The following is a 26,179-nucleotide window of genomic DNA, read 5'->3' as shown; positions in this document are numbered from 1 at the left end:
GTTGTAGGTTACAGACGCGACGTGTTATATGTTGGTGGACACCTATAGGCTAGAGAATGTGAATATGAATATGAGGAATGAAAGAAAATGTGAATGTGAGTATGAGAAATGAAGTATGTGAATATGATTATGGGGAACGAGAAAGTATGTATATGAATATGAGAAAAGAAAAGCATGTGTATGATATGAGAAATGAGTGGGTACGTATATGCTATGAGAATGGAAAGAGTATGTATATGATATGAGATTTGAAAACACATAAATAAGATTTGTGAAAATGAATATATATATATATATATATATATATATATTTTCATTTTCACAATATATATGATTATGAAAGTGATATGAAAGCTTTTGAAAATATGTTTTACATACATATGTGATTATGAGTACATATATGTATATTTTTCCAAACTGGTATACTTATTTAAATGGGTGTGTATAATATATCAAAACTCATGCGCCACACATTGTTAGTAATTTATTTCGTCTTACTGAGAGGTGTCTCACTCAAAATCTAAACATTTCAGGTAATCAGGATAGACGAGTGAGATAGAGAGGAGCCAGTACCCTAGTAGTCAGGGTAAGTATTTTGAGTTGGGGATGTGTTTTGTGTAACTCTTGGTGTGTGTGTGTGTGTGTGTGTGTGTGTGTGTGTGTGTGTGTGTAATATATCAAAACTCATGCGCCACACATTGTCAATAATTTATTCCGTCTTACTGAGAGGTGTCTCCATTAGAATCTAAACATTTCAGGTAATCAGGATAGACGAGTGGAAAGACTGTAGTGCTCTGGTATTTGTATTTGAGATGGTGTATACATATGAACTTCCGCTGTTAGGTATGTGTGTGTGTGTGTGTGTGTGTGTGTGTGTGTGTGTGTGATGTTATAGTGCTCTGGTATTTGTATTTGGGATGGTGTATACATATAAACTTCCGTTGTTAGGTGTGTGTGCGCGTGTGTGTGTCTGTGTGTGATGTTATAGTGCTTTAGTATTTGTGTGTGTGATGTTATAGTATTCTGGTATTTGTATTTGGGATGGTGTATACATATGGACTTCCGTTGTTAGGTATACCTATATATATATATGATGGACTGATTACCTGATACCCCACTTCGAGTCGGGTTTTGATGATAGATGGTATCAAAGATATTGGATAGAAATGTTGATATTTGATATGGATATATGAGTGATGATTATTATTATTTATTGTTGAAAAAAAAATGGCAAAAAAATCAGGGCGTCACAGTTTGTTATCAGAGCCTAGGTTGCTAGGTTCTACAGACTTCAGCGGAATACAATATCAGAGTATAAGAATGGATCTTGGTGAGAATAGAGATGGGTAGACTAGGATATGAGTCAGTCATTTTTTGTGGATAAGATTAGAATTTAGGGTTCTATCTTGTAGCCTAGAGGTAGGAAATTCTGTGATTGTTTCTGTGTTTTTCTTGGGGTGACGATTTCAGGAAAATCATGGATACTATCGCCGGTTCTTGTTTTTGAATGGTAAGACTAAATTTTAAATTGGGAAATACGAGGATATTAAAAATCAATTAGTATAAAAAAGTATTTTATGAGTTATAGTCTGATGAGTGTATTGGTTGCGTGATAGCAATCGAGTTCTGAGATTGTTTTGTTCCCTTTGCGGGATGGAGCCTTTGAACAGTAACATGTATCAAGGAGGTGATGAGGCAAGGTCTTTTAGCTTGGGTGGTAGAGATCCAGATGTGGTATTACGTAGTGTTACCCAGCAGGTGATGGCAGAGATGGCCAGAGGTTCAGGGGAACGGAGATGCATGATTGAGTTGTTCATGCGAATGAATCCCCCATTTTTTTTTGGAGGGGTAGATCCATTCATTGCTGAGGATTGGATCTAGGAGATCAAGGAGATGCTGGCAGTTCTCCTATGTACAGACGAGCAGAAGGCGCTATTTGCGACATTCAAGTTGACTGGGGAAGCTAAACGCTGGTAAAGGTCAGTGAGACTATTAGAGGAGCAGAGACGTGGCCCTGTAGCGATGATGTGGAGCCGCTTCAGGGAGATTTTTTTCGAGTGGTACTTCCCCGCTACTAGTAGAAATGCGAAGGCAGCTGAATTTTTGCATTTAACTCGGGGACACATGACGGAACAGCAGTATGCCACCAGATTTATTGAGTTGTCCCGCTTTACTCCCTACTTAGTGCAAGACAAGGAGAAGAAGGCAAGGAAGTTTGAGAGCCACTTGAGGCAGGGCTTGTATTAGCAGGTGGTGGGCTATCAGGCCTTTTCAGAGTTGGTAGATAAGGCTACAATGATTAAAAGTAGCCTACAAAGGGGTGCTACAGCACAGAGTCAGAGGAAGAGGCCTGCGCCTTCAGATTTTCAGGCAGGTTCCAGTCGGAGGTCTTGGAGGAGGCATGGTAGTAGAGGAGGCCAGGGACAGGGGATGGGAGACCGAGCAGTACAGGGCAGACAGATGGCCCCTCCCTATCCCAGATGCCACAAAAGACACCCAGGAGACTATCAGGTTAGAGAGGTGATAAATTACCAATGCAGTTGACCTGGTCATATAGCGAGAGACTGTCATATATCGCTAGCTATTGCGCCTGCTCCCCGAGCGTATCGAGGAGATCATCGGGCACCCCGAGGCAATCTGCAGAGGAATACCGCCCCAAAACGGGTCTACGCTTTGACACTAGGAGACGTTGAAGCGGCTAGGGATGCAGTGATAGGTACTGTTTCAATTTTGTCATATAAAGCCATTGCCTTGTTTGATTTAGGGGCGACTCACTCTTTTATCGCCTAGGAGTTTATTAAATTTTGTAGGATAGAAACTCAGCTGCTAGACATCAGTTTGTCAGTTTCTACGCCGACTGGGGTTGTAGGGTTGTGTAAAAAGATACTCAAAAACTGTCCAATCAATATTCAGGGGAGGTCGTTGCCAGCTAACTTGGTAATTTTAGATATGTATGGTTTTGAGATTATTTGGGGGATGGTTTTACAGAATATACAGATGGGGAATATATTTTATAGTATTTTCAGAAACCATGATTATACAGTTTTCAGTACCATGACATACAGATTTATAGTTCATTTCAGAAATACAGTTGATACAGATACAGTTTATTACAACGTCATGGTTACTACAAATATTACAGAATCATGGTAAAACAAATAGATTGTATATAGTAATGTATTATATAGTATCAGACCCTGATGGACCATTATAGATTACAGAGCACAGTACCGTAGCTATATACAGAAAAGTGCAACCACCTATTTAGATAATACGTGGTAGATAAGTCGATCGTGCCTATGTTGTGGACAGGCTCCCCATCTGATATGGGTTGAGGAGGGCCGATATGACTGACGGAGTATAGTGGTTTATGCTGGTAGGCCAGCGAGTGGTAAATCCCGCCTACGGGCCGCACAACCTTGTTATGAGGGGTTAAATCATGACATACAGTTATCCATCCAGGGAAGTTTTCAGTTATTACTATGTATGTATAGTTTCACAGAAACAGGAAATATACTTATGTACATCAAAAGTATTATGAATAGAAACCTAAAATATAGATATGTTAAGCAATATGGTTAGAGGTGGTGGTTTATATTACTTGTATTGTATTTACAGATTCGGTTATACATGATTATATAGAATTAGATTTTCATAGTATTGTAACTCATTTGCCACACACTAACAATAGCATATTTCGTCTTACTAAGCGTCGTCTTATCTCATTAAATTAATATTTTCAGGGGATCCAGTTAGGCGAATAGATCAGGCTCGCAAATAGAGGAGGTTAGAGTTCAGGCCTGTCAGTAGAGTGAGTGTTTTAGGGAGGTTATTTATGTATAGCCCTAATCTCAGTTGAGAGTATTTTGGGAAACAATTGCATTTGTATATTTTGGGACATTTTAGCACTCTAGTATTGTATATTTTTTATTATGATTATATAAGTTTAGTTTCTCGATGCTTAGGTTGATGGTTTAGTTTAATCTAGTAGGTATCAGAGCATTATAAATTTCATAGTATAAAAAAAATGGAAAATAAATAGCAGGTCGTTACAATTTGGTATCAGAGCCTAAATTGGTAGATTCTGTAGACTTTAGAGCGCAGCGGAAGTAATACCAAAGTATAAGAAATGATTTGAGATTTGTTCTGTAGTCTGGGTACAAGATTTTCCATGGTGATTTTTGTATTTTTCCTAAGATGACGATTTCAGGAAAATCGTAGTAAACTATCGTCGGGTCGTGTGTCTAGGTTGCAGAACTGGATTCTGAATTAAGATCAAGGAAGGTAGTTAGTTATGAATATGGGATTTGAGTGGAATAAAATAGATTAGGTTTGAGCAAAAGATAAGGTTCTTAAGTGTGTTCTTGTTTTTTAGAATGGACCTAGAAAACAGTGGCACAAATGCTGGGGAAGATAGGTCAGGACCTTCCAGCATGGGTGGTGATACCAACGCAGTACTGCGTAGCGTCACTCAGCAGGTGATGGCTAAGATGGCCAGGAGCTCTAGGGAGCGTAGCTGCACGATCGAGTAGTTTACACAAATGAAGCCCCCATCCTTTGCTGGAGGAGATGATCCGGTTGTAGCTGAAAATTGGGTCCAGGATATTGAAGAGACGCTGGTTGTGCTTCCGTGTACGGATGAACAGAATGTGGTATTTGCGGCATTTAAATTGACAGGGGAGGCGAAATGCTGGTGGAGATCAGCGCATCTGATTGAGAAGCAGAGGCCAATTATAGTGCCAGTGACGTGGGACAGATTCAAGGAGCTATTCTTTGAGCGATACTTCCCCTTTATCGTTTGGAGCGCGAAGGCATCAGAGTTTATGCATCTAGTTCAGGGGCAGATGACAATATCTCAGTACGCAGCTCGATTTATCGAGTTGTCACGTTTTGCCCCGCATTTAGCAACAAATGAAGAGTTTGAAGAGGATTTGCGACAAAACTTGTTTGGACAGGTGATTGGCTTTAGGGCTCAGACATTTGCAGAGACTGTAGACAGAGCTGCTATTATTGAGAGTGGTATACAGATGGGTATAGCAGCCCAGAGTCAGAGGAAGAGGCTTACGCCTCAGGATTTTCAAGCTGGCTCTAGTAGGGGTCCATGGAAAGGAGGTCGTGATAGGGGAGATCAGAGGCAGATGACAGGACCTCGTGAGAGTCAAGGTACGCCGACTTTTCTAGTATGTCAGACTTGTGGGAGACGGCATTTGGGAGAGTGCCAGGTAAGGAGAGATGTTTGTTATCGTTGTGAGAGACCCAGCCACATGGCACGTGCATACCCAGGACCGCCAGATCAGGTCTCAGCTCCCAAGCCCTATCGAGGAGAATATCAGGCGCCTCGTGGAGGCCAACAGAGGAATGTAGCCCCCGGCGAGGGTTTACGTATTGACGTCGGGTGATGCTGAGGCTGCTACGGATGTGGTGATAGATACATTTATTGTTTTATCACATCTCGTTATTATTTTATTTGATTCTGATGCTACTCATTCCTTTGTCTTTGTATCCTATGTTAAATTATCTGGAAATAAGACTCAGTTATTAAATAGAGAACTGTCAGTAACTACACCGTCTAGATCAATGATGAGGTGTAAAAGGATACTCAGAGGCTATCCTATAAAAATTCAGGGGAGAGTGCTACTAGCTGACCTGACTGGGTATGGATTTGTTGGCAATTAATCACGCCAGTATTGATTGTCATCAGAAAGAAGTAATTTTCAGACCCCCTGGTGAGCGAGAATTTCGGTTTGTTGGTTCACGTGTACGTGCTCCATCGCAACTAGTATCAACCATGCCAGGGTTTGTGGCTTTTGTAAAGGAAGCATCAGAGAATGAATCGAAGCTTGACAGTACCCCAGTCGTACAAGAATTTCTAGATGAGCTACCTGGGTTGCCTCCCAAACACGAGATGGATTTTCCCATAGATTTACCTTTAGGGACAGCACCGATTTCTTAGGTTCCTTATCGTATGGCTCTAGCTGAATTAGGAGAATTGAAAAATCAGTTGCAAGATTTGCTAAATAAAGGATTTATATGACCCAGTGTATCGCCATGAGGAGCTCTAGTGTTATTTGTAAAGAAGAAAGACGGGTCTTTGAGGATGTGTATTGATTACAGAGAAATCAACAAGGTTACTATTAAGAATAAGTATCCTCTACCCCGTATAGACGATCTGTTTGATCAGCTCTAGGGTATACGGGTATATTCCAAGATTGACCTCAGATCAAGGTATCATCAAGTGAGAGTAAAAGCAAAGGACGTTGTGAAGACAGCTTTCAAGACCAGGTACGAGTACTATGAATTCCTCGTTATGCCATTTAGTCGGACGAATGCCCCAACTGTGTTCATGGATTTGATGAATAGAATTTTTCACCAGTATCTAGATCAGTTTATAGTAGTTTTCATTGATGATATACTGGTGTACTCGAGGAGTTTTGAGGATCATGAGGTGTATTTGAGACAGGTTCTGTAGACACTCAGGGAAGAGAAACTCTATGCCAAGTTTAGCAAATGTGAGTTCTGACTTGAGAAGGTTGCATTTTTAGGCCATGTGATCTCAACAGACGGTATATCAGTGAATCTCAGTAAGATTAATGCGATGGTGAATTGGGTCAGGCCGAAGAACGTACAAGAAGTCAGAAGCTTCCTAGGACTGGCAAGTTATTACCGTCGATTTGTTGAGGGGTTTTCAGCCTTGTCAGGGTCTCTCACACGTTTGACCAGGAAAAATGTCAGGTTTGTGTAGGATGAAGCATGCGAACAGAATTTTCAGGAATTAAAGCAGCAGCTTGTCACTGCACCAGTACTAACGATTCCATCAGGAGGTGATGGATATGTGATTTACAGTGATACGTCTTTGAGAGGGCTCGGTTGTGTACTAATGCAGCATGGTAGAGTGGTGGCGTATGCTTCCAGACAGTTGAAAGAATATGAAAAGAACTACCCTACTCACGATCTGGAAGTGGTTGCAGTTGTACACGCGCTAAAGATCTGGAGACATTACTTATATGGTGAAAGATGTGAAATATTTTCGGATCACAAGAGCTTAAAGTATTTGTTGAGACAGAAAGAATTGAATACACAGCAAAGGAGGTGGTTAGAACTCATCAAAAATTACGACTGCACCATCAGTTACCACCCAGGTAAAGCAAATGTGATGGTAGATGCTTTGAGCCGTAAATCAGAAGATACAGCACAGCTAGCAGCAATAGTTCAGCACCCAATTCAGATGGACTTAGAGAGGCTCGATGTGGAATTAGTGGAGGATGATCATCAAGCGCTTATTGGCAGTCTGGTTGTACAGCCTACATTGTATGAAAGGATTAAAGCAGCTCAGAAGAATGATCCAGAATTAGCAAAAGTAACAACTAGAATACAGGATGGTCAGGGAGAGGAATTCAACATTTCTGATGATGAGACTTTGAGATTTCACACCAGACTGTGTGTGCTTGCGGATGATAGCGTCAGGAGGACGATTCTAGAAGAAGCGCACAGATCCTTGTACACTATTCATCCTGACAGTACGAAAATGTATAGGGATCTGCGGGAGTATTTTTGGTGGAGTGGCATGAAAAAGGAAATAGCAGAATTTGTGCAGCAGTGCTTGACATGCTAGCAGGTTAAGGCTAAGCACCAGAGACTGGTTGGTCAGTTGCAACCACTTTTCATTCTAGAGTGGAAGTGGGACCACGTATCCATGGATTTTGTTACTAGGTTACCGCCAGCGCCGCATGGTCAGAATGTTATTTGAGTGGTGGTTGATAGGTTGACGAAGACAGCGCACTTTCTGCCCATTAAGGTTAGCTACCCTATGAACAGGTTAGCAAAGATTTACATACAGAAGGTTGTTCGACCCCATGGAGTGCCGATATCCATAATCTCGGATCGTGATTCATGTTTTACATCACAATTTTGGAGGAGCTTGCAAGAGGCATTGGTGACTCAGCTAGCATTCAGCACTGCTTTCCATCCTTAGACAAACGGTCAGACAAAGAGAACGATTCAGGTACTTGAGGATATATTGCGAGCGTGTGTATTGGATTTTGGGGGTAGCTGTACTCAGTATATGTCATTAGTGGAATTTGCCTACAACAACTATCAGGCTAGCATTGGCATGGCTCCTTATGAAACATTCTATGGTAGGAGGTGTCGTTCCCCTTTATACTGGGATGACCTGGGTGAAAGGCGAGTTTTGGGGTCAGAAATAGTACAACAGGCGTACGATAAAGTTCGACTCGTTCAAGATAGAATCAGTGTAGCACAGAGTTGGCAGAAAAGCTACGCGGATACTCACCGCTGGGATCTAGAATTTGAAGTGGGTGATCATGTATTTCTGAAAATAGCACCATTGAAGGGGATCATGAGATTTGGGAAGAAATGTAAGTTGAGCCCTAAGTTCATTGGCCCATTTGAGATACTCGAGAAGATTGGGTCGGTTGCCTATTGGGTAACTTTACCACCATCTTTATTCAGGGTTCACGACGTGTTTCATGTTTCTATGTTAAGGAAATATGTCTCAGATCTTTCCCACATTATTAGCTACATAGAATTGGAACTCAATGATGCCCTATCATATGAAGAAGCTCCAGTACAGTATAATTGTAATGTAGAATATAGGATAGATAGTATTTTGGTTTTGGGGAAATTTTCTTTTGTATATGTAATCTCCCAAAACTACCATGTAACCACGGTATTCCTCTGCCATAAGTGAGAGCAGGTAATAAAATAAGTAGATCATTTTGTCTTTAAGGGATGATGAGTTATATGAATAGTAAATTTTAAGGACGAAATTTTATAATGAGAGAAGAATATAATAACCCAAGAAATTTTCTCATGGCCTCGTCGACGAACACAAGAGATTTTTCGACGAGGGTACAAGAGGGTCTCGTCGATAAGGATATGTTTCGTCGACGAAAATATACCAATAGGATGTTTTGGGCAATTCTGAATTTCGTCGACGAATTGCTTTTTAGCCTCTTCGACGAGATGACGTTGCTCGTCGACGAAGGCCGCAATATAAATAGTGTTAAACTCATATTTTTACGTAGAAAAATTCACAGAAACTCTCTCTCTCCTCTCTCTACGGTTTCTCCCTCCTCTCTCTTACATTTCGGCCCCGTTAGCCGCCGGATCGAAGATCTGAGACCACCACGACGCTCCTGGGGAAGTTCTCCCTAAGTCTGCCGGAGCAGATCGTTGGTGGGATGAAGTTGGATTTCATCCCAGATTCAGAGTAAGGTCTTTTTATCAAAATTTGACTTTTCAGCAGTTGTAAGAAATATAGTAAATGTAGAAATAATAATATTTCGTTTTGAGATTTATGATTTTCAGAGTGTTGAGTGGAGAACCCTGCGGGTGTAAGACCCGTCACAGTAGGGGATTCTAACAGGAATCAGGTAAGAGAAATATGTTATGCTAGGCAATTCTAATATGTTATCAGTATAAATTATACGTTTTTCCCAGATTATTATTCACAGTATAAATTTATTAAGGATTATCAATTATGTTTAATATGTTTTAAATTACTGTGTGGCTTGAGAATATAGATACAGTACACAAATATGTTTTACAGTATTTTCAAGATTGTGTTTTACAGAATATACAGACAAGGAATATATTTTATAGTATTTTCAGAAACAATGATTATACAGTTTTTAGTACCATGACATACAGATTTACAGTTCATTTCAGAACTACAGTTGATACAGATACAGTTTATTACAACGTCATAGTTAATACAAATTTATGGAATCATGGTAAAAGAGATAGATTGTATATAGTAATGTATTATATAGTATCAGACCCTGATGAACTATTATAAATTATAGAGTACGGTACCGTAGCTATATACAGAATAGAGTGCAACCACCTATTTAGATAATACCTGGTAGATAAGTCGATCATGCCTATGTTGTGGACAGGCTCCTCATCAGATATGGGTTGATGAGGGCCGATCTAACTAACGGAGTATAATGATTTATCCTGGTAGGCCAGCCAGTGGTAAATCCCACCTACATTAAAAGTATTATGAATAGAAACCTAAAATATGGATATGTTAAGCAATATGGTTAGAGGTGGTGGTTTATATTACTTGTATTGTATTTACAGATTCAGTTATACATGATTATATAGAATCAGATTTTCATAATATTGTAACTCATTTGCCACACACTAGTAATAGCATATTTCGTCTTACTGAGCGTCATCTCATCCCATTAAATTAATATTTTCAGGGAATCCAGCTAGGTGAGCAGATCAAACTCATAGATAGACGAGGTTACAGTTCAGTCCTATTAGTAAAGTGAGTATTTTAGGGAGGTTATTTCTGTATAACCCTAGTCTCAGTTGAGGGTATTTTGGGAAACAGTCGTATATGTATATTTTGGGAACATTTTTAGCACTCTGGTATTGTATATTTTTTATTATGATTATATAAGTTCAACTTCTCGCTGCTTAGGTTGATGGTTTGGTTTAATCTAGTAAGTATCAGAACATTATAAATTTTATAGTATAAAAAAAAAGAATTGGAAAATAAATAGCAGGTCGTTACACTATGGCGTACCAGTGTCCATAGTTTCAAACCGAGACTCACGGTTTACATATCAGTTTTGGAAGAGTTTGCAGAGGGCTATGGGTTCTCAATTGACGTTCGGTACAGTATTTCATCCTCAAACAGATGGCCAGACGAAAAGGACGATTCAGGTTCTGGAGGATATGCTACAAGCATATGTGCTGGACTTCGGGCACAATTGGATTTAGTTTGTGTCACTAGTCGAGTTTGCTTAATAACAGCTATCAAACCAGCATTGGGATGGCATCATATGAGGCGTTATATGACAGGAGATGTTTATCCCTATTATACTGAGATGAGATTGGAGAAAAGACGGATTTTGGGACCAGAACTAGTACAGCAGACTCATGATAAAGTCAAACTCATTAGAGACAAAATCAAAACACCTCAAAGTCGACAAAAAAATTATACAAATACTCGCCGGCGAGAGTTAGAGTTTAATGTGAGAGATCATGTATTTTTGAAAGTTGCACCGATGAAAGGAATTATGAGATTTGGGAAAAATGATAAGCTGAGCCTTAGGTTTATTGGACCATTTGAGATATTGGAAAGAGTGAGTCCAGTTTTCTATAGGTTAGCGTTACCACTGGTGATGTCCAAAGTCCATGATGTATTCCATGTATCAATGTTGAGGAAGTACATCCCCAATCCCTCACACATAATCAGCTATGAGGCATTGGAGCTTAAGCATACTCTGACACATGAAAAGGTGCCAGTGCAAATTCTAGATCGGAAGAAACAAGAGTTACGCACAAAAAGGATTTCATTGGTAAAAGTGTTGTGGCCCAACCACGCAATTAAAGAAGTTTCATGGGAATTAGAAGATAAAATGCGCCAATAATATCCACACCTGTTTAGTGGAGCTCAAAGTTGAGCTAGTAAAAGTAAAAGTAAATGACAATGTCTGTTTATTATTTGTATAGAGTAGCGTAGTTGGTGTTTTAGTTTTGGTTATGAATGGTTTGGGGAGAGTTTTCTTTTTATGTGAATGATTGTAATCTCCCAAAATCCTCCCTTGTAACCACGGTATTCCTACGCCATAAGTGAGGGTAATTAATAAAATTACAGTGGGTTTTTTCTCAAATGATTGATACATAAGATAAATAGCAAATTTCGAGGACAAAATTTTGTAAGGAGTGGAGAATGTAGAAACCCGAAAAATTAAATTAATAATAAAAATAAAGGAAAAAAAGAAATTTGGTTTGGTAAGGATTAAACTATTGACGGTTTCATGGAGCTCAGAAAAATCGTCGACGATTATGTGTTACCGCAGCCAAGTAAATGGGTAAAACAGTTAAAATGGTTTGGTTAAAAACCAAATCGTCGACAGTTTGGTGGAGGCCAGAAAACCATCGATAGTTTCGTTTGGCAGTATTCAATACAGGAGATCCTGCAGCACATTTGATTAAACAAAAAAAATAAACCTATGAAACCCTCTCCCTTCTCTCTTCGATTTCGCTCTAATTACAGCTCGATTCAACGATCAGACACCATTATGGGGTTCTAGGAACGACCCTTAGTAAGTTCATCGGAGCAGGTTGTTGGTTTGGGATTTATAGGCACCACTCCAAAGCTAAGGTAAGGGAGATAAATTATCAGTTGTTTTACAGTTTAATTTGTTATTTGGATTATATGGGCCTTGGAAAATGTGAATGTGATTATTATTCTGGGGTTGAACTGATTAAACTAAGAAAAATATGATTTTAGGGTTTTGAACTATGAACGCCACAGGCGTAAAATTAGGGATTTTAGCAGACCTCTCAGTAAGTCAAGTAAAGGGAATAAATTATAACAATAGTTTTTGGGGGAATTAAATGATTGATTAAAGTATGTGAAATGTGAATGTAGTATATAGTTTTGAAAACTATGTAATGGATATCTTCTCTGTGATTACTATATCATCATTATCAGATAAAAATTGTGTGGCATGAGAAATGTGAAATAATATATTTATACTGGAAATATAATTGAAACTGAAATATGTGATTTGCACTGAAATAATGATATTATGATACATATTGAAATGTTTTATTCAGATTTGAAGATATGGGAAACCCAATATTGTTTTGTATAGATATGATGATATAAGATAATAAAGCAGATATATTTTGCTGGGAAATTATGAAATGTGAAATACAGATATGTTTTATTCTGAAATAATGATGTGTTATACACAGAGGTATTTTATATAGAAATGTTGAATTGATATATATACAGATATGAGATTAGATATATACACAGATATGTGTTATGCAAAAATGATGAAATGAGAATTATACGGAAATGATGAGAATGATACAGAAATGATCAGCATTATAGAAACGATGAAATGTGAATATAGAAATGTGGCAATGAGAACCTTGATGGACCATTATATGCAGAGTACGGTACCGTTGCTAGATATGTATTAGTGCAACCACACGTCTGGTTTAGAGTGTGGCGAGACAATCGATTAGGCCAGTGAAGGGTTGTGTTGCCCCCTGGAGTCCGGACCAGGATTGGGCAGGCCAATCGTACTATAAATGCGTTCCCTACTTTGATCTAATCAGGAAGGCCAACCGCGGTTAGGTCCAGCTTTCGGACCGCACAACCCGGTCATGAGGGGTGAATACATGATGATGTGAATATCCTCAGAAAAGCCATGAGCTATAGACGCGACATGTATTATATACTGGTGGATGCTCATGAGCTAGAAAATATTATGAAAAGTGAAAAGTAAAATGAATAGTCGTGGGTTACAGATGCGACGTGTTATATGCTAGTGGACACACATAGGCTAGGAAATGTGAATATGAATATGAGAAATGAAAGAATGTGAAATTGATATGAGAAATGAACAATTGTGGGTTACAGACGCGACGTGCTATATGCTGGTGGACACCCATAGGCTAGAGAATGTGAATATGATTATGAGGAATGAAAGTATGTGAATATGATTATGGGAAATGAGAAAGTATGTTTATGAATATGAGAAAAGAAAAGTATGCGTATGATATGAGAAATGAGTGAGTACGTATATGATATGAGAAAGGAAAAAGTATGTATATGATATGAGATTTGAAAGCAAATGAATAAGATTTGTGAAAATGAAAATATATGTATATGATTATGAAAGTGATATGAAAGCTTTTGAAAATATGTTTTGCATACATGTATGATTATGAGTACATATCTGTATATTTTTCTCAGCTGGTATACTTATTAAAATGGATGTGTATAATATATCAAAACTCATGCGCCATACACTGTCAATAATTTATTTCGTCTTACTGAGAGATGTCTTACCCAGAATCTAAACATTTCAGGTAATCAGGATAGACGAGTATAAAGAACTCCAGATAGAGGGGAGCTAGTACCCTAGTAGTCAGGGTAAGTATTGTTAGTTGGGGATGTGTTTTGTGTTAACTCCTAGAGTATTATGGTGGATTTTGGGGATATATATATATATATATATATATATATATATATATATATATGTGTGTGTGTGTGTGTGTGTGTGTGTGTGTGATGGTATAGTGCTCTGGTATTTGTATTTGGGATGGTGTATACATATGAACTTCTGTTGTTAGGTATACCTATATATATATATATATGATGGACTGATTACCCGATACCTCACTTCGGGTCGAGTTTTGATGATTTATGGTATCAAAGATATTGGATAGAGATGTTGATATTTGATATGAATATATGAGTGATGATTATTATTGTTTATTATTGAAAAAATAATGGCAAAAAAATCAGTGCGTCACAGTGTCCTCTAACTTCATGTTTGATTTGTCGAATGTAATGGGAGTAGAAAGATATGGAATGAAAATTTGAATGTAAAGAAGGATAAAATTAGATTAAAAAATTCAATTCTATTCACCATCCCTAATATTTCATTCTATTTATATGAACCAAACATATTTTGTTTAATAAGTCTGTTGTTCGGGTCACCATGATCTTCTCAAATTGAGCCGTTCTAAAAATTTGAGCGTGAAAATTGCATCACAATTTAAATTATTAAAAATTAAATTAAATTACAATTTTTATTTTCAAAAAAAAAAAAGAACTTGAATGATAATTTAGTTTCATAACTCTAAGGAACCAAACCTACCAAACAAATAAATAAAATTTCTTCCAAAAATAAGAGCAAAGCCCATATTTTGGTAAAGGAGGAGAGTGGTTATGATAAAATACAGTAATGTGATTTTGTGCGTCAAAAATCTGTGTGCACAGCCATGGCGCTTCCCCTATCCCTTCGTTTCCCGATAGCATCTCCCGCAGCTACCCAAAAACCCACACCCCTCACTCTCAATCTCAGTCATCAATCTCCACCCCCTCCCCATTTCAACCCCTCCCCATTCCTCAGAAGCAGAAGGATCTGGGCTAACCGGTTCGTCATCAACGCCATCGAAGGAGGAGGTCGCCAAGACGACAAAAAGGAGGAGTCGTCTTCCGAAACCACAACCACGCAGCAACAAAATCCCCCAGAAGAACCCGAATCGGCTTCGGAGCTGGGATCGCAGATCAGAAAAGCCATGAGGGAGAGAGAAGAGAGCAAGGACAGAGATGGGGGTTTGTTGGGAGGGGTGGCGGAAGAGATTGAGAAGATCGAGTGGCCTGTGTTCGGGAAGGTGTTGGGAACTACAGGGTTGGTTATCGGCGTCATCGCCGGATCCAGCGTTGTTCTTCTCACCGTTAACGCCATCTTGGCCGAGCTCTCCGATCGTGTCTTCGCCGGCCGTGGTGTTCAGGACTTCTTCGGCCCGTAGGGGAATTGATGAGCCCTTGTCGACCCTATCTCCTCACCGACCGCTTCTGCGGCCCCCTTCGAAGCTCCGATTCTTCGACGTATTCCAACTCCGGCGGCAACGTCGACGGCTTGACTGTGATCGCCGAGCACTTGGCATTCTATAGATCGATCCATCTCTTCTCCGCCGACGAACAGATTCCCAGGCCAAACGCATTCCCATTCTTTGTGATTTTTTCTTTTCGGTCCAAGAGGAGAGCTAGATTTCGTAGAACTTTTTCTGTTTCTGAATTTCCATGGAGCTATTCCCAGGGCATAGTCTCACGACCGCTTGGAGTTTTGTTTTGTTTTTTGATTTTAACTTAATGTTTCGTTTGGCATCTAAGAAAGTGTGGGAAAAAGGATAAATTTTTATACTTCGGATGATACTCGACGACTTCAAATGGCATTTCGCTTGCTTAAAATGTGTGAAAGGCACGGTCCCAGATGAATTTAATAAAAATAGAAATGCTCCACAGGTTTCTAGCTTCATTCTATTTTTCAGTAACCTGATCAAACTACAGAAGTGAAAGTACTGTGCTACAGAATCACAGATCACGAAGCACCTCGCATTCAAGAAAATTTCAAGTCTGAAATCCTCATTATACCAAACGATCTTTTCTAAACAACTTAACACAGCAATAAAATGACACAAAAGACATTCCGTCTCACAAGTTCCATAAAATAGAGATGGAGCTAAAAACATTTAACATGGACTTCAACTTGCTGGGCCAACAAGGACTCCCTGTGCAGAGCCTTCCTTCCGGCTGCTATCCTCCACCTCATCACCAGCTTTTCTCATCCGAATTTTGTATTTAGCCTCAAACTCGGCTATGTCTTTTTTCTTCTTCTCTAACGCCTCATTGAGCCTTGCAATCACTTCCTCAAGTCCCTCTTTATTGCGCTGGACGGCTGGAAGGACTTCCTTAATGTTTCTCTCCACCAGCACACCTCCAATCATCCGATAGCATCGCCGGGATGGATCGAGCGGCTGGATAGCTCCCATAACCAACGAGTGCTCACTCACTTCCATCTCTAGCTCCGTGATTTTTGAATATATTTGGTTGAGTTCAGCCCTCATAGCACCATACAAGTTGGCCACCGCTTGCTCGTTCATGGGCTCCTTATCGCCTTCAGCTTTGCTGGCCATGATTCTGAACCCAAGAGAGAAAGGGAGGGAGAGACAAACAGAAAATGAATTACCTACAATTCACTCTCAACAGTCTTACATAAATCTTCTCAAGTAGCTTAGAGGATATAAAGACATTCAATTTTAAAAACTAAACAACAATAGTGTGTGGGCTGACATGTTACTCGGTCAAGTCAACCATAATACACAATACAATGGTTGGCTTACAAATAAATTATGAAAGACTATACTTACAGCATGAGGTCCAGTTTTGACATCTTTAATTTCATGCATTTTTTCCCTTTTTGCAAGTGATGACCTGAGTAGTGATTTATGCATTTTTTAGGTTTCCGATGGCCTTTGGTCTGGTGCTAGGCTAAAAGTGCTCTATAGTCAAGGAATTTTCCTTTCCTGATATTTGGAGAGACCTTGAATTTAAATTTGTATTGAATTTAAAAAAGATTTCAAATAAAATTATATTAAAAAATTTTTACATCCACTCAAATATAAATCGTCCTGAATCCATGCTCCCACACAGCCTTTGTGTTTTTGCCCAATTGACTTGAAATTTGATGGCAATCCTGCATTCTTTTCATTTAACCCCCTGAATCTATCCTCATCTATTCTGCCAGTTCTTTTATTTTTCAAAAAAGCCATGAGGTGAAGACAACAGATCAGCCACCTTTTGGAGTTCTGGGTATTTCTGTTTACTAAAGGGGGAGCATTGGCACCTTCAGTTCCCCTGGACCACTCAAGTGTATTCTCTGGCAGTTACCAATCTTCTCATTTGTATTAAGCATTTGGTTTGAGAAAAAAATAATAAGAAGAGGAAGAAAAATTAGTTTTCCATAGCATTTTCTCTTTGTAACAAATACTATTAAAGATAAAATTTTATTCCAATGACCAAAATATAAGAAAAATCAAATCAAATGCTAACGAGGTGTGAATTAAATTTTCATTAATATATATTTTTATTTTTCTTTATAATTAGACAGAGAAGATAAATTCCTTCATATTTAAAAGAAAAAAAAAATCAAATGCTAATTCAAGGGTTCCTTTCGACCACCTTCAGCTTTGATCGCCATGATTCTAAACCAAAAGAACAAAACAGAGAGAAAAATTGAATTATCTATGATTCACTCCCTACATTTTTACATAAATCTCAAGTAGCTTAGAAGATATCAGCACATTCAATTTTAAAAACTAAACAACAATTGTGTTGACTGACATGTTACATAGTCAAGTCAACCAAAATACATAGTCAAGTCAACCAAAATTTCTTATGAATTATCTTGGATTCTCATTTTTGTAGGTCTCTGAATGATGGGAAGGTGCTGGAGCACACCTCTTTATTATGTTTGTTGGAGGGTAGTTGTCCTTCTGAGATGTCTATCATTCATGGGTTCTTGATTGAGCCAAATATTTTTGCACATCTTTTTTTCCCCCTCGAGTATTTGACCCACAAAATTATGTTTTTTCCGCTTCATTGTACTAGTTGGAAGGCCAGATTCCCTTCTAAGGTTAAGGATTTCATATGGTTAGTTGTTCTTAAGAGAGTTAATACTAATAATATGTTGCAGAATTTGTGGCCTTTTAAGGCTTTATCTCAGGATGTTTGTTCTTTGTGTTTTCAGAACCTCTCTCATTTGATACTTCATTGTTTCTTCTCAAGGGTGTGGAATAATTTATTTGGACTATTGGAGAGAATTGGATGTGTTGGAGCTGGTGGAGGATCTATAGGCTATCTCACTTTCAGGTTTTGGGAAGAATGGAGATGGCTTAGCTTTGCGGAGGTTTGTTCTTTCTGCTGTGTTATGGGGATGTGGTTGGAGCGGAGTTCACATACTAATGGGGAAAAAGATGGTTTCATCTGTGCTACTCTAAAAAATTTGGGATAAAATCCAGCATTTTGCCTATTGGACTTTTGCAGCTGGTTGTTTCAGAAGATCTTCTTCTTAAAAGTTCCAGCATGATTGGAGGGCAGCGCAGTTTTTGAATTTTTTTTCCCTATAATATTGTAAGGAGGATACCTATGTCCTTATGTGAAAAAACATATCTGCATTGTATCTTTTGACATCAGTTCTTAACCAGAAAAAATGTCAATCTGCAACAGACAAATAAGTTCCAACTAGTTCCAATTTAGGGCAAACAAAATTATTACATATTACCCACCCTTTTTTTATCTTGAAAGGTGTGTAGTGATACCAAAGTTACCATAGGAGTGACACACCAAACTAACCTTCCCAGAAACCTCTCCCCATCCAAGCGCCCCTCACCCCCCACCCCAAAAAACCTCCCAAGACCTCCACAGAAAATCAAGGAAACCCTCCCATAGGAGGAATTGAACCATGCTCTCCCCTTTGGAGAGTCAAGCATACGAGCGCTAAGCTACGGTTCACCCTCACTATTCATTACAGCGGGCTAATAAATATAAAATATGTTCCCCGCTCTCTCCTAAAGAGGAATTGAACCATGATCTCCCCTTTGGGGAGCCAGAAAAGGAGCTATAAGAGCTAAGCTCCTGTTCGCCATCTCTATTCATTACAGCTGCTAATAAATATAAATTTTGTTCTTATCAGGTGATCTTGGATTTGTCGTGCCATCCACATTGGGGATGATTTCAAGAGCAAGGAGTGTGTGTAACATGAGGCTTATTTCAGATTTCAGAATAATTACAAAAGTAGTGTTTTCCAGCTTCTACTTTTTGGTGATCAAACTAGCAGAAACTTCAGAAGCTGAAACCACCACCACCCCACACAAAAAAAGAACACATGCACACACAACCACACCTCTCTCTCTCTCTCTCTCTCTCTCTCTAAACATGTCAACAGTCCAAACCAGGTTTATACAAAAGCCATCCAGGCAAGAATCTACATTCAAGAGTTGTCTTAACCAACCAGACCCTTAGTGTTAATAATAGTGGACCTATCACAAGAATGAAATAACCTATGACAAGGCTCCCAAACCAAATCAAAGTAAGCAGACCAAGCTTGAAGTATAAAATCCATCCCCACAAGCCTATGACAAAAAATGAACATCCTGCTTCCTCAGTGTTGTTCTAGGGGGGGAATATGGGGCTGCAATTTGGGCAGGAACATTCATCAGCACACATACAATAATTACAATCATCCTGAGTGAATCAAGGAGCTGAATAGCTCCCAATAAGAACTGACCAAACATTTATTCCACATCTCACCTAGAACAGAAGCTTGAGTCAATTTAATTGAGTTCAGCCCATATGCCACTGTATATGTTGGCTACTGCTTGCTCATTAACTGTTTCCTCACAATTTGGATCACCATAAATACCCCAACCCTCGAGCAGGGAAGAGAGAGAGAGAGAAGGATTGATAGGAAAGGAAGCATCTATATTTCTCAGCAAGTGGTTCTCTCCACCAACACAACCTAAATCACCTGATCACAACACTTGGATGGATTGAGGGCCTGAATGGCAGCAATAACCAATCAGTATCATTGGATAGATCAATGCCGGAAAATTATTCATCCCATTCTTCAAGGATCCAAATGCATAAATGCTATAAATTTGTTCTTCTTTTTCTAAGAGGAATTGAATTGCAAAATAATTAGCTAATTCTACAACTTGTAAAAATTTACAACTAATATATAACTCTAATTGTAGGAAACTATGCAAACTTGGTGAGTTTGGCTGTTTGGACATATTAAAGGTAAAAGCACATGCCATGTTCTCAACCTTGCTGGAAGACCCAGAGAAACCACATGTTCAGTTAAGATTAGTAACCATTCCTGCAGTCATTTCACTTCATAGAGAGAACACAATGTAGGGCAATAAGAAAGAGAGAGAGAGAGAGAGAGAGAGAGAGAGAGAGAGAGAGAGAGTGAAGAAGAGAAGAAAGAACAAGAGAGAATGATGCAGGGCAACGTCAAGGATCTGTGGCCATGAGAGAGTGTAGGAGAGAAGGGAAGAAGAAGGAAAAGGAAATAGAGGAGAAAGGAAAACATGTTCACTTTCAATTCAAATTCAACCAAAACCTACTCACACATGGCTTTCACACACTGTTTATAGGAAAGCCTCTGACACAAGAAATTACACATTCACCCCCCTAAAACTACATGAAATTACAAACATACCCCTAAAATACATAAATATTACAAATAAGCCTGCAAATATACATAATCCTATAAGAAAACTCATTACTGGGTAGCACCAAGTCCTGATTGACCTATTTTTCTCCCACTACACATCTAAGTAGATCACCTAGACTAAGATTCACAAGTTTGACCATCAGTTTAGAGTGGCAAACAAAGGAAAACATAAATGAGTCCTGTGCATTTTCTAAATCGTCTCCTGAAAGTAACTAACAAACTTGATATCCAAATCAAAAACAATGATAGTTGGCAAACCACACAATTTGACTACCTCCCTGGAGAACAATTTAGTCACATAAAGAGGCATTGGAAGTCTTATTATATAAGATGAAATATGCCTTCTTAGAAACCTATCAACAACTGCAAATATGGAATCACGTCCTTGAGCTATTTGAGGGAGACCAAGAACAAAATCAATACTCAAGACTCTCCAAGATATGTGCGACAATTGAAGAAGGATATAAAGACTCATCCTTTCTAAATTTGGCTAACTGACAGGTACAACACCGAGACGCTATGCTAGCAACTTCCCTCTTCATGGCAGGCCAATAAAACTTGTCCTCTACTAAGGCAATGCATTTATCCCTTCCCAAATATAAGATAACCCACAGATATTCAACTCTCAAATTAATCTCAAAAAGTGTAGGGAATGCATAGCCTAGTACCCCTAAACAAATTATCCCTGCCCCTTCACCCCACGCTCTAAAGATATCAAAACAATACTAAAACAACCATGCTCAACCTATCAAGACCCAAAGCCTTACCCCTCTCCATCTTAAACATAATCTCCTTAACCTCACTTTCCTCAAAAGGCCGCTCCAACCACCTAGCCCTCACTCAGCTTGTGAAAAATGAGAACAGAATCAGGAGAAGTAGAATACTCATCCCTCAAAGGACCAAATCCATGACCTTTGTATTCATGAAATAGGGTAGAACTGCTACTCCATTGAGGCCATCAACAACCTTATTCTTAACATCAGAGAGATGTTTAAGAACAAGGGTATATCCATTAAGAACTCCACCCAACCTGCATGCTTAGCATTCAACTTATTTTGTCAACTCAGATATCGCAAAGCAAGCTGGTTGGCCTATGGTAACAAATAATATTTCCAATGTTGGAGGGATCTAAACACAGCATAAAGCTCTTTTGTAATGTGCTAGATCTCTCTTTAGCCTCTGAGAGTTTTTCATAGGAAAATACTAAAAGCATCCTCCCAACTTAAAATTCCTATACCCCAAAGGCATTACAAGCAACCTCAAAGAGTCTCCTACTAAAGTTTGGATGTCGAAGTACACATTTGCTTATCTCTCCAAAGCTCTAGCAACTAAAGGGGTAACTAGATCGTGAAAGCTATGAACCTCATAAATAGTCCTAGGCTTCTTCCAGTCCCTAATCACCCTAAACCTTATGAGGATCAGTTTCTATTTCCAAGCAAAAAACCACAAAACCAAGAAAGAGCACATTGGACAATAGAAAGTTGCACTTCTTAAGCTTAGCATACAACTTAGATTCCCTCAAAGTGACAAAACCTAATAAATATGTATCAAATAATCCTCCCTTGCGTTGCTATAGACCAATGTATCATTGAAATAGACCACTATGAATTTTTCAAAAGGCTACAAGGCACGTGTAATAACTCTCATAAAGGTGCTTGGAGCATTAGAAAGCATGTTTTTAAATCACAATAGCGGGTAGCATAACATAGCGGTAATGAGTGTAACAGGAAGTGGGAGTAGCAGATGTTACATAACGGGAAGCAGGTGTAACAGACCGTGAATTTTTTTCAAGCATGCATGACCATGTGCATATTAGTGTATTTGCATATTTTAAGTTTTTGAGCCTTCTTAGAAATAGTTTTAGTGTATCCTGGATCCTTTAGTTCAACTAACAAAGTTGTTTGGTAAGGAGCAATAAATTTACATTTGTTTTAAACCACCATTGATAGAAAAATAACGTGTGTGCGCGTAAGTATACTTTCTCATTGTTCTTATTCGTGATAAAGAATGTGTAATAAATTAATTAATAAAACAAAATAAATTATACACTTCATTAATCTATTAGACACATAAGACATACGAATAATACAAATTTACAATAATTAGAAAAGAAAAGAAGGTTGAAGTTGAAAAATATAAAACATAAATTTCAAATTACTAATATTTTCAAAATAAAATATTTTCCTAACAAGTTATCCTGTGTTTGGATAGCCTTTGGATTTGGATAAGATGTAATACAAAATTGTATTTAAATTTTTCCAAATTCACCCAAATCCAAATCCAAGGTCCAAAATCCGTGTTCCCAAATGCAACATTAGTATTTTGTGTTAATTAATGCATCTCTTGTAAGTATATTTGTATCATTATCATCCTCATTATAATCCTTTCCCCCCTCTCTTCACATAGTATATTGAGAATGATTTATGAAATTGGGGAAAAACAAAAGTGCGAAGAAAAAATAAAAAATATTTTTTTGGCATAACAATCTTGTAGCGGTTATGTATTTTTCTGTTGCTAGGCCTATAGCGAAAAACCAACTTTCTTACGATTACGAGGTTCATTCAAATATGAAATCCAATCCTAGAAATACAACATCCCACTTTGTTTTACTGCCCAAAGCTTGGATACATTTTGAAATCGAGAAATCTCTATTGGAGCAAGTGCTATCTAAGAACAATTAGCCAATCTGGATTTGCGAATGTCGTAGTGGCCTATACGTAACAGTCGTGTTTCGTAATGGCAACTACGACTGTGATTTTTCTTCCCACCAATTTCGTAGAGTGTAACAATATCGAGAACCCAAAAAACCATTACATAACAGCGTTACAGTTAAGCAACGGTCGCGGTCGTTATTTAAAACCATGCTAGAAAGTTTAAAATGCATGACCAACCAATCAAATAAATCATCTTGGTAGAGGCAGTTTTCCTTAAACAAATTTGGTGATATCCACTACACAAGCCAATCTTGGAGCACCAACTTAAGCCAGCTAGCATGTCAAGCATATCCTCCAATCCAAGTATAGGAAACCCATACTTGATGGTTATCTTATTGGCAGCTCTAACATCTAAACACATACTCCACGATCCGTCCTTCTTCAAGGTAAGAAGGATTGGCACTACAAAAAGACCAAGGTCATATCTCACAAAGCCTTCTCAAGGAGTTCTTCTACTTGCCTATTCAGTTTAGGACACTCCTTTGTGCTCATATCATAAGGAGACAAATTAGGCAACTGTGAACCTAGGACCAAATCCATGGCATGTTTCCCCACATGAATGGTAGCTCACTAGGGCATTCACTCGGTACTAGATCAAAGAACTTAATAAACATTTCCCTACCTCTAGTGGAAACTCGCATGGCAACTTACTCACCTTAGAAGGAACCTCCCGAGCTACGACCACCAAGAAACACTTGTTGTCTAAGTCATCTCATTCAAAAGCCTTATAATCTAGCAATTGGATACTTCTGTTAACAGGGACTGTAGGGCTATCTTGTCCCTAAACTTAGGATGGTGTGGCTTAGTAGGGGTATTCCCTACCATTAAGCTTGTATCTAAATGATCTTACTGTCTTTGTATCTAAGCACGCAAGTGTATTCCAAACCATGATTGGTCACATCAAGTCTTTACAACAATGAGCATGCTAATAGGACATAGGCCATATCCATTGGGAATACATTACATAAATCTTATCTTTATAGTCTTGTATAGGTACAGCACACCTCTCAATGACAGATAGATTTGTCCCCCACAAGCAGCAATGCAACCTCTAGTGGCAATCTTGTGATGCAGGAGCAGCATCAATGGTCTGCAGCCTTGGGATAAATAAGAAGATATTGAAGAGGAAGGGGGGAAAGAGGAGATACAAGGGGAACTCACGTTCACTTCTCAAATTCAAATTCAAAAAAAAATTGTCTGCAACATGACTTTCACACACTATTTATAAGAAAGCCTCTAAGATACAAAATTACACATATACCCATAACATTACATGAAACTACAAACAAACCCCTAAATTACACAAATATTCAAACCCCCAAATACACATAACCATATACTAATTAATATGGAACAGTGAACACAAAATAAACTATTAACTAAACCCAACAATCGACCCAATTCTTCTTATGTATTCTCCAACAAGGATCTTCTCACGGCCTTGCTTCTTCCCCTACTTAATGTTGCCACTGCAAAAATGAGCTACTAGCTCGAGAAACACTAAACCCACAAGAAAAAATGACGTGATGGAATCTACCTGCCTTGCAGTACTCTCTTTAGGGTAGTCTTTGAGGAATATTAATCGATATACATAGATTGAAGAAAGGGCTTCGATTAACAAGACTACTCAGCTACTCGCTTGAGATGATGACCTATGAGGAATCTTGAGGTACCTTTCAGTGGCAATAACTTTCTAGCTAGGAAGCACTAATACCAATATGGAATACGGATACAAAACAATGTGAATACAGTGATGTGGCAATTGCAAAAACAAAGATATGATACGACCAAGATACAATAGTTAATTAATATAAAAAGAACATATATTTAGCATGTTTTTCCTTTTAAATAAAAAAATATTTTCCTTTTAAATAAAAAATATTGAGGTAATAAGCATCATTCAAGCTCAACTATGAATTGGATACTCTTATCACACTCAAATAAAGAATTAAATAAATGAAAACAAACTATTGCGTGAGTTCGTAACTAATTTTTTAACATGCTCCAATTTGTTCATTCACCACCAATTTTTTAACATCAATTTTGTATTCAAGTATTCAACCATCAAATACTGAAATTTCAAACACCAGGGCACCAATACCACACAAGCAAATGACCAAGTGAAATACTGAAACTGGAAGAGTCAGACACTTATGTTCATATCAGTTTGAAGCCCCCCAAGAATTCGATTTCAACACGTTAAAAAAGAGGTAGAAAAGAACTCAACTAACCCAGAAAGCCAAAAAAAAATAAAAAAATAAAAATTAATCTGCAACAAAACCCAGAAGAGCAAAGAAAGAGGGGGACTCACGGCTTGAAGAGGATTCGAGGCTTCAAGCCTTCCACGAAGCGATGTCCGACGATGGAGGCTGCACCGCTGCAATGTCCGGCGATGGATAGTGTTTGAAGGCTGCAATATCAGGCGATGGAGGCTGGGATGGACGTTGGAAGGTCGAAACTCGCGAGGCTAGGGTTCGTAGGTCGCCAATCGTCGTCTTCTCCTTCTGGGCTGTGATGTCAGGCGACGGAGGCTGGGGGAAAAGTTATTAATGTTATGAAACAGGAGTTTTTTTCCATTTTAATTTTATTATTTAATAAAATATTAAATTATACTTTATTTGAGAAAATATTCTCATTTTAAGGCTTTCGGAGGACGAAGCTGAGAGATTTAAATAGCCAAGCGTTCTCGTAGTGACACATGGCAGAAAATCTCGCAAGATTTGCATGGGAACAGAACATGGATTTCAATTTTTATTAATTATGAATTTATATTTTAAATTTACAAATAAAAAGTATATAGTGGAAACACTACGAACCCTAAAAATGCGAAAGACCAATCTTAAATGACTCTATGGATTTGAGTTTCCATGG

The 26,179-nt window shown here is 38.4% G+C and overlaps 2 protein-coding genes across 2 annotated transcripts; one reads left to right on the top strand and one right to left on the bottom strand.

The window, feature by feature from the left end:
* The first annotated feature begins 14,587 nt into the window (after positions 1–14,587).
* On the top strand, positions 14,588–15,718 carry LOC131150646 (preprotein translocase subunit SECE1). Its single transcript, XM_058101497.1, has one exon. It carries the CDS (start codon positions 14,791–14,793, stop codon positions 15,322–15,324), a length of 534 nt encoding a protein of 177 aa, XP_057957480.1. The 5' UTR covers positions 14,588–14,790; the 3' UTR covers positions 15,325–15,718.
* Positions 15,719–15,913: 195 nt separating this feature from the next.
* On the bottom strand, positions 15,914–25,947 carry LOC131150648 (prefoldin subunit 2). The gene is made up of 2 exons (XM_058101498.1): positions 25,620–25,947; positions 15,914–16,495 (listed from the first exon to the last, which is right to left on the bottom strand). Exon 2 carries the CDS (start codon positions 16,489–16,491, stop codon positions 16,060–16,062), a length of 432 nt encoding a protein of 143 aa, XP_057957481.1. The 5' UTR covers positions 16,492–16,495; positions 25,620–25,947; the 3' UTR covers positions 15,914–16,059.
* Positions 25,948–26,179: the final 232 nt, after the last annotated feature.

The sequence above is a fragment of the Malania oleifera genome, chromosome 3 (genome assembly GCF_029873635.1).
Source record: "Malania oleifera isolate guangnan ecotype guangnan chromosome 3, ASM2987363v1, whole genome shotgun sequence".
NCBI lineage: Eukaryota > Viridiplantae > Streptophyta > Magnoliopsida > Santalales > Ximeniaceae > Malania > Malania oleifera.
This window is presented reverse-complemented; position numbering and strand designations above follow the sequence as displayed.

Excerpts from the sequence above, each read along its gene's own strand:
- LOC131150648 (XM_058101498.1), bottom strand. The coding sequence starts at position 16,491 with ATGGCCAGCAAAGCTGAAGGCGATAAGGAGCCCATGAACGAGCAAGCG.
- LOC131150646 (XM_058101497.1), top strand. The coding sequence starts at position 14,791 with ATGGCGCTTCCCCTATCCCTTCGTTTCCCGATAGCATCTCCCGCAGCT.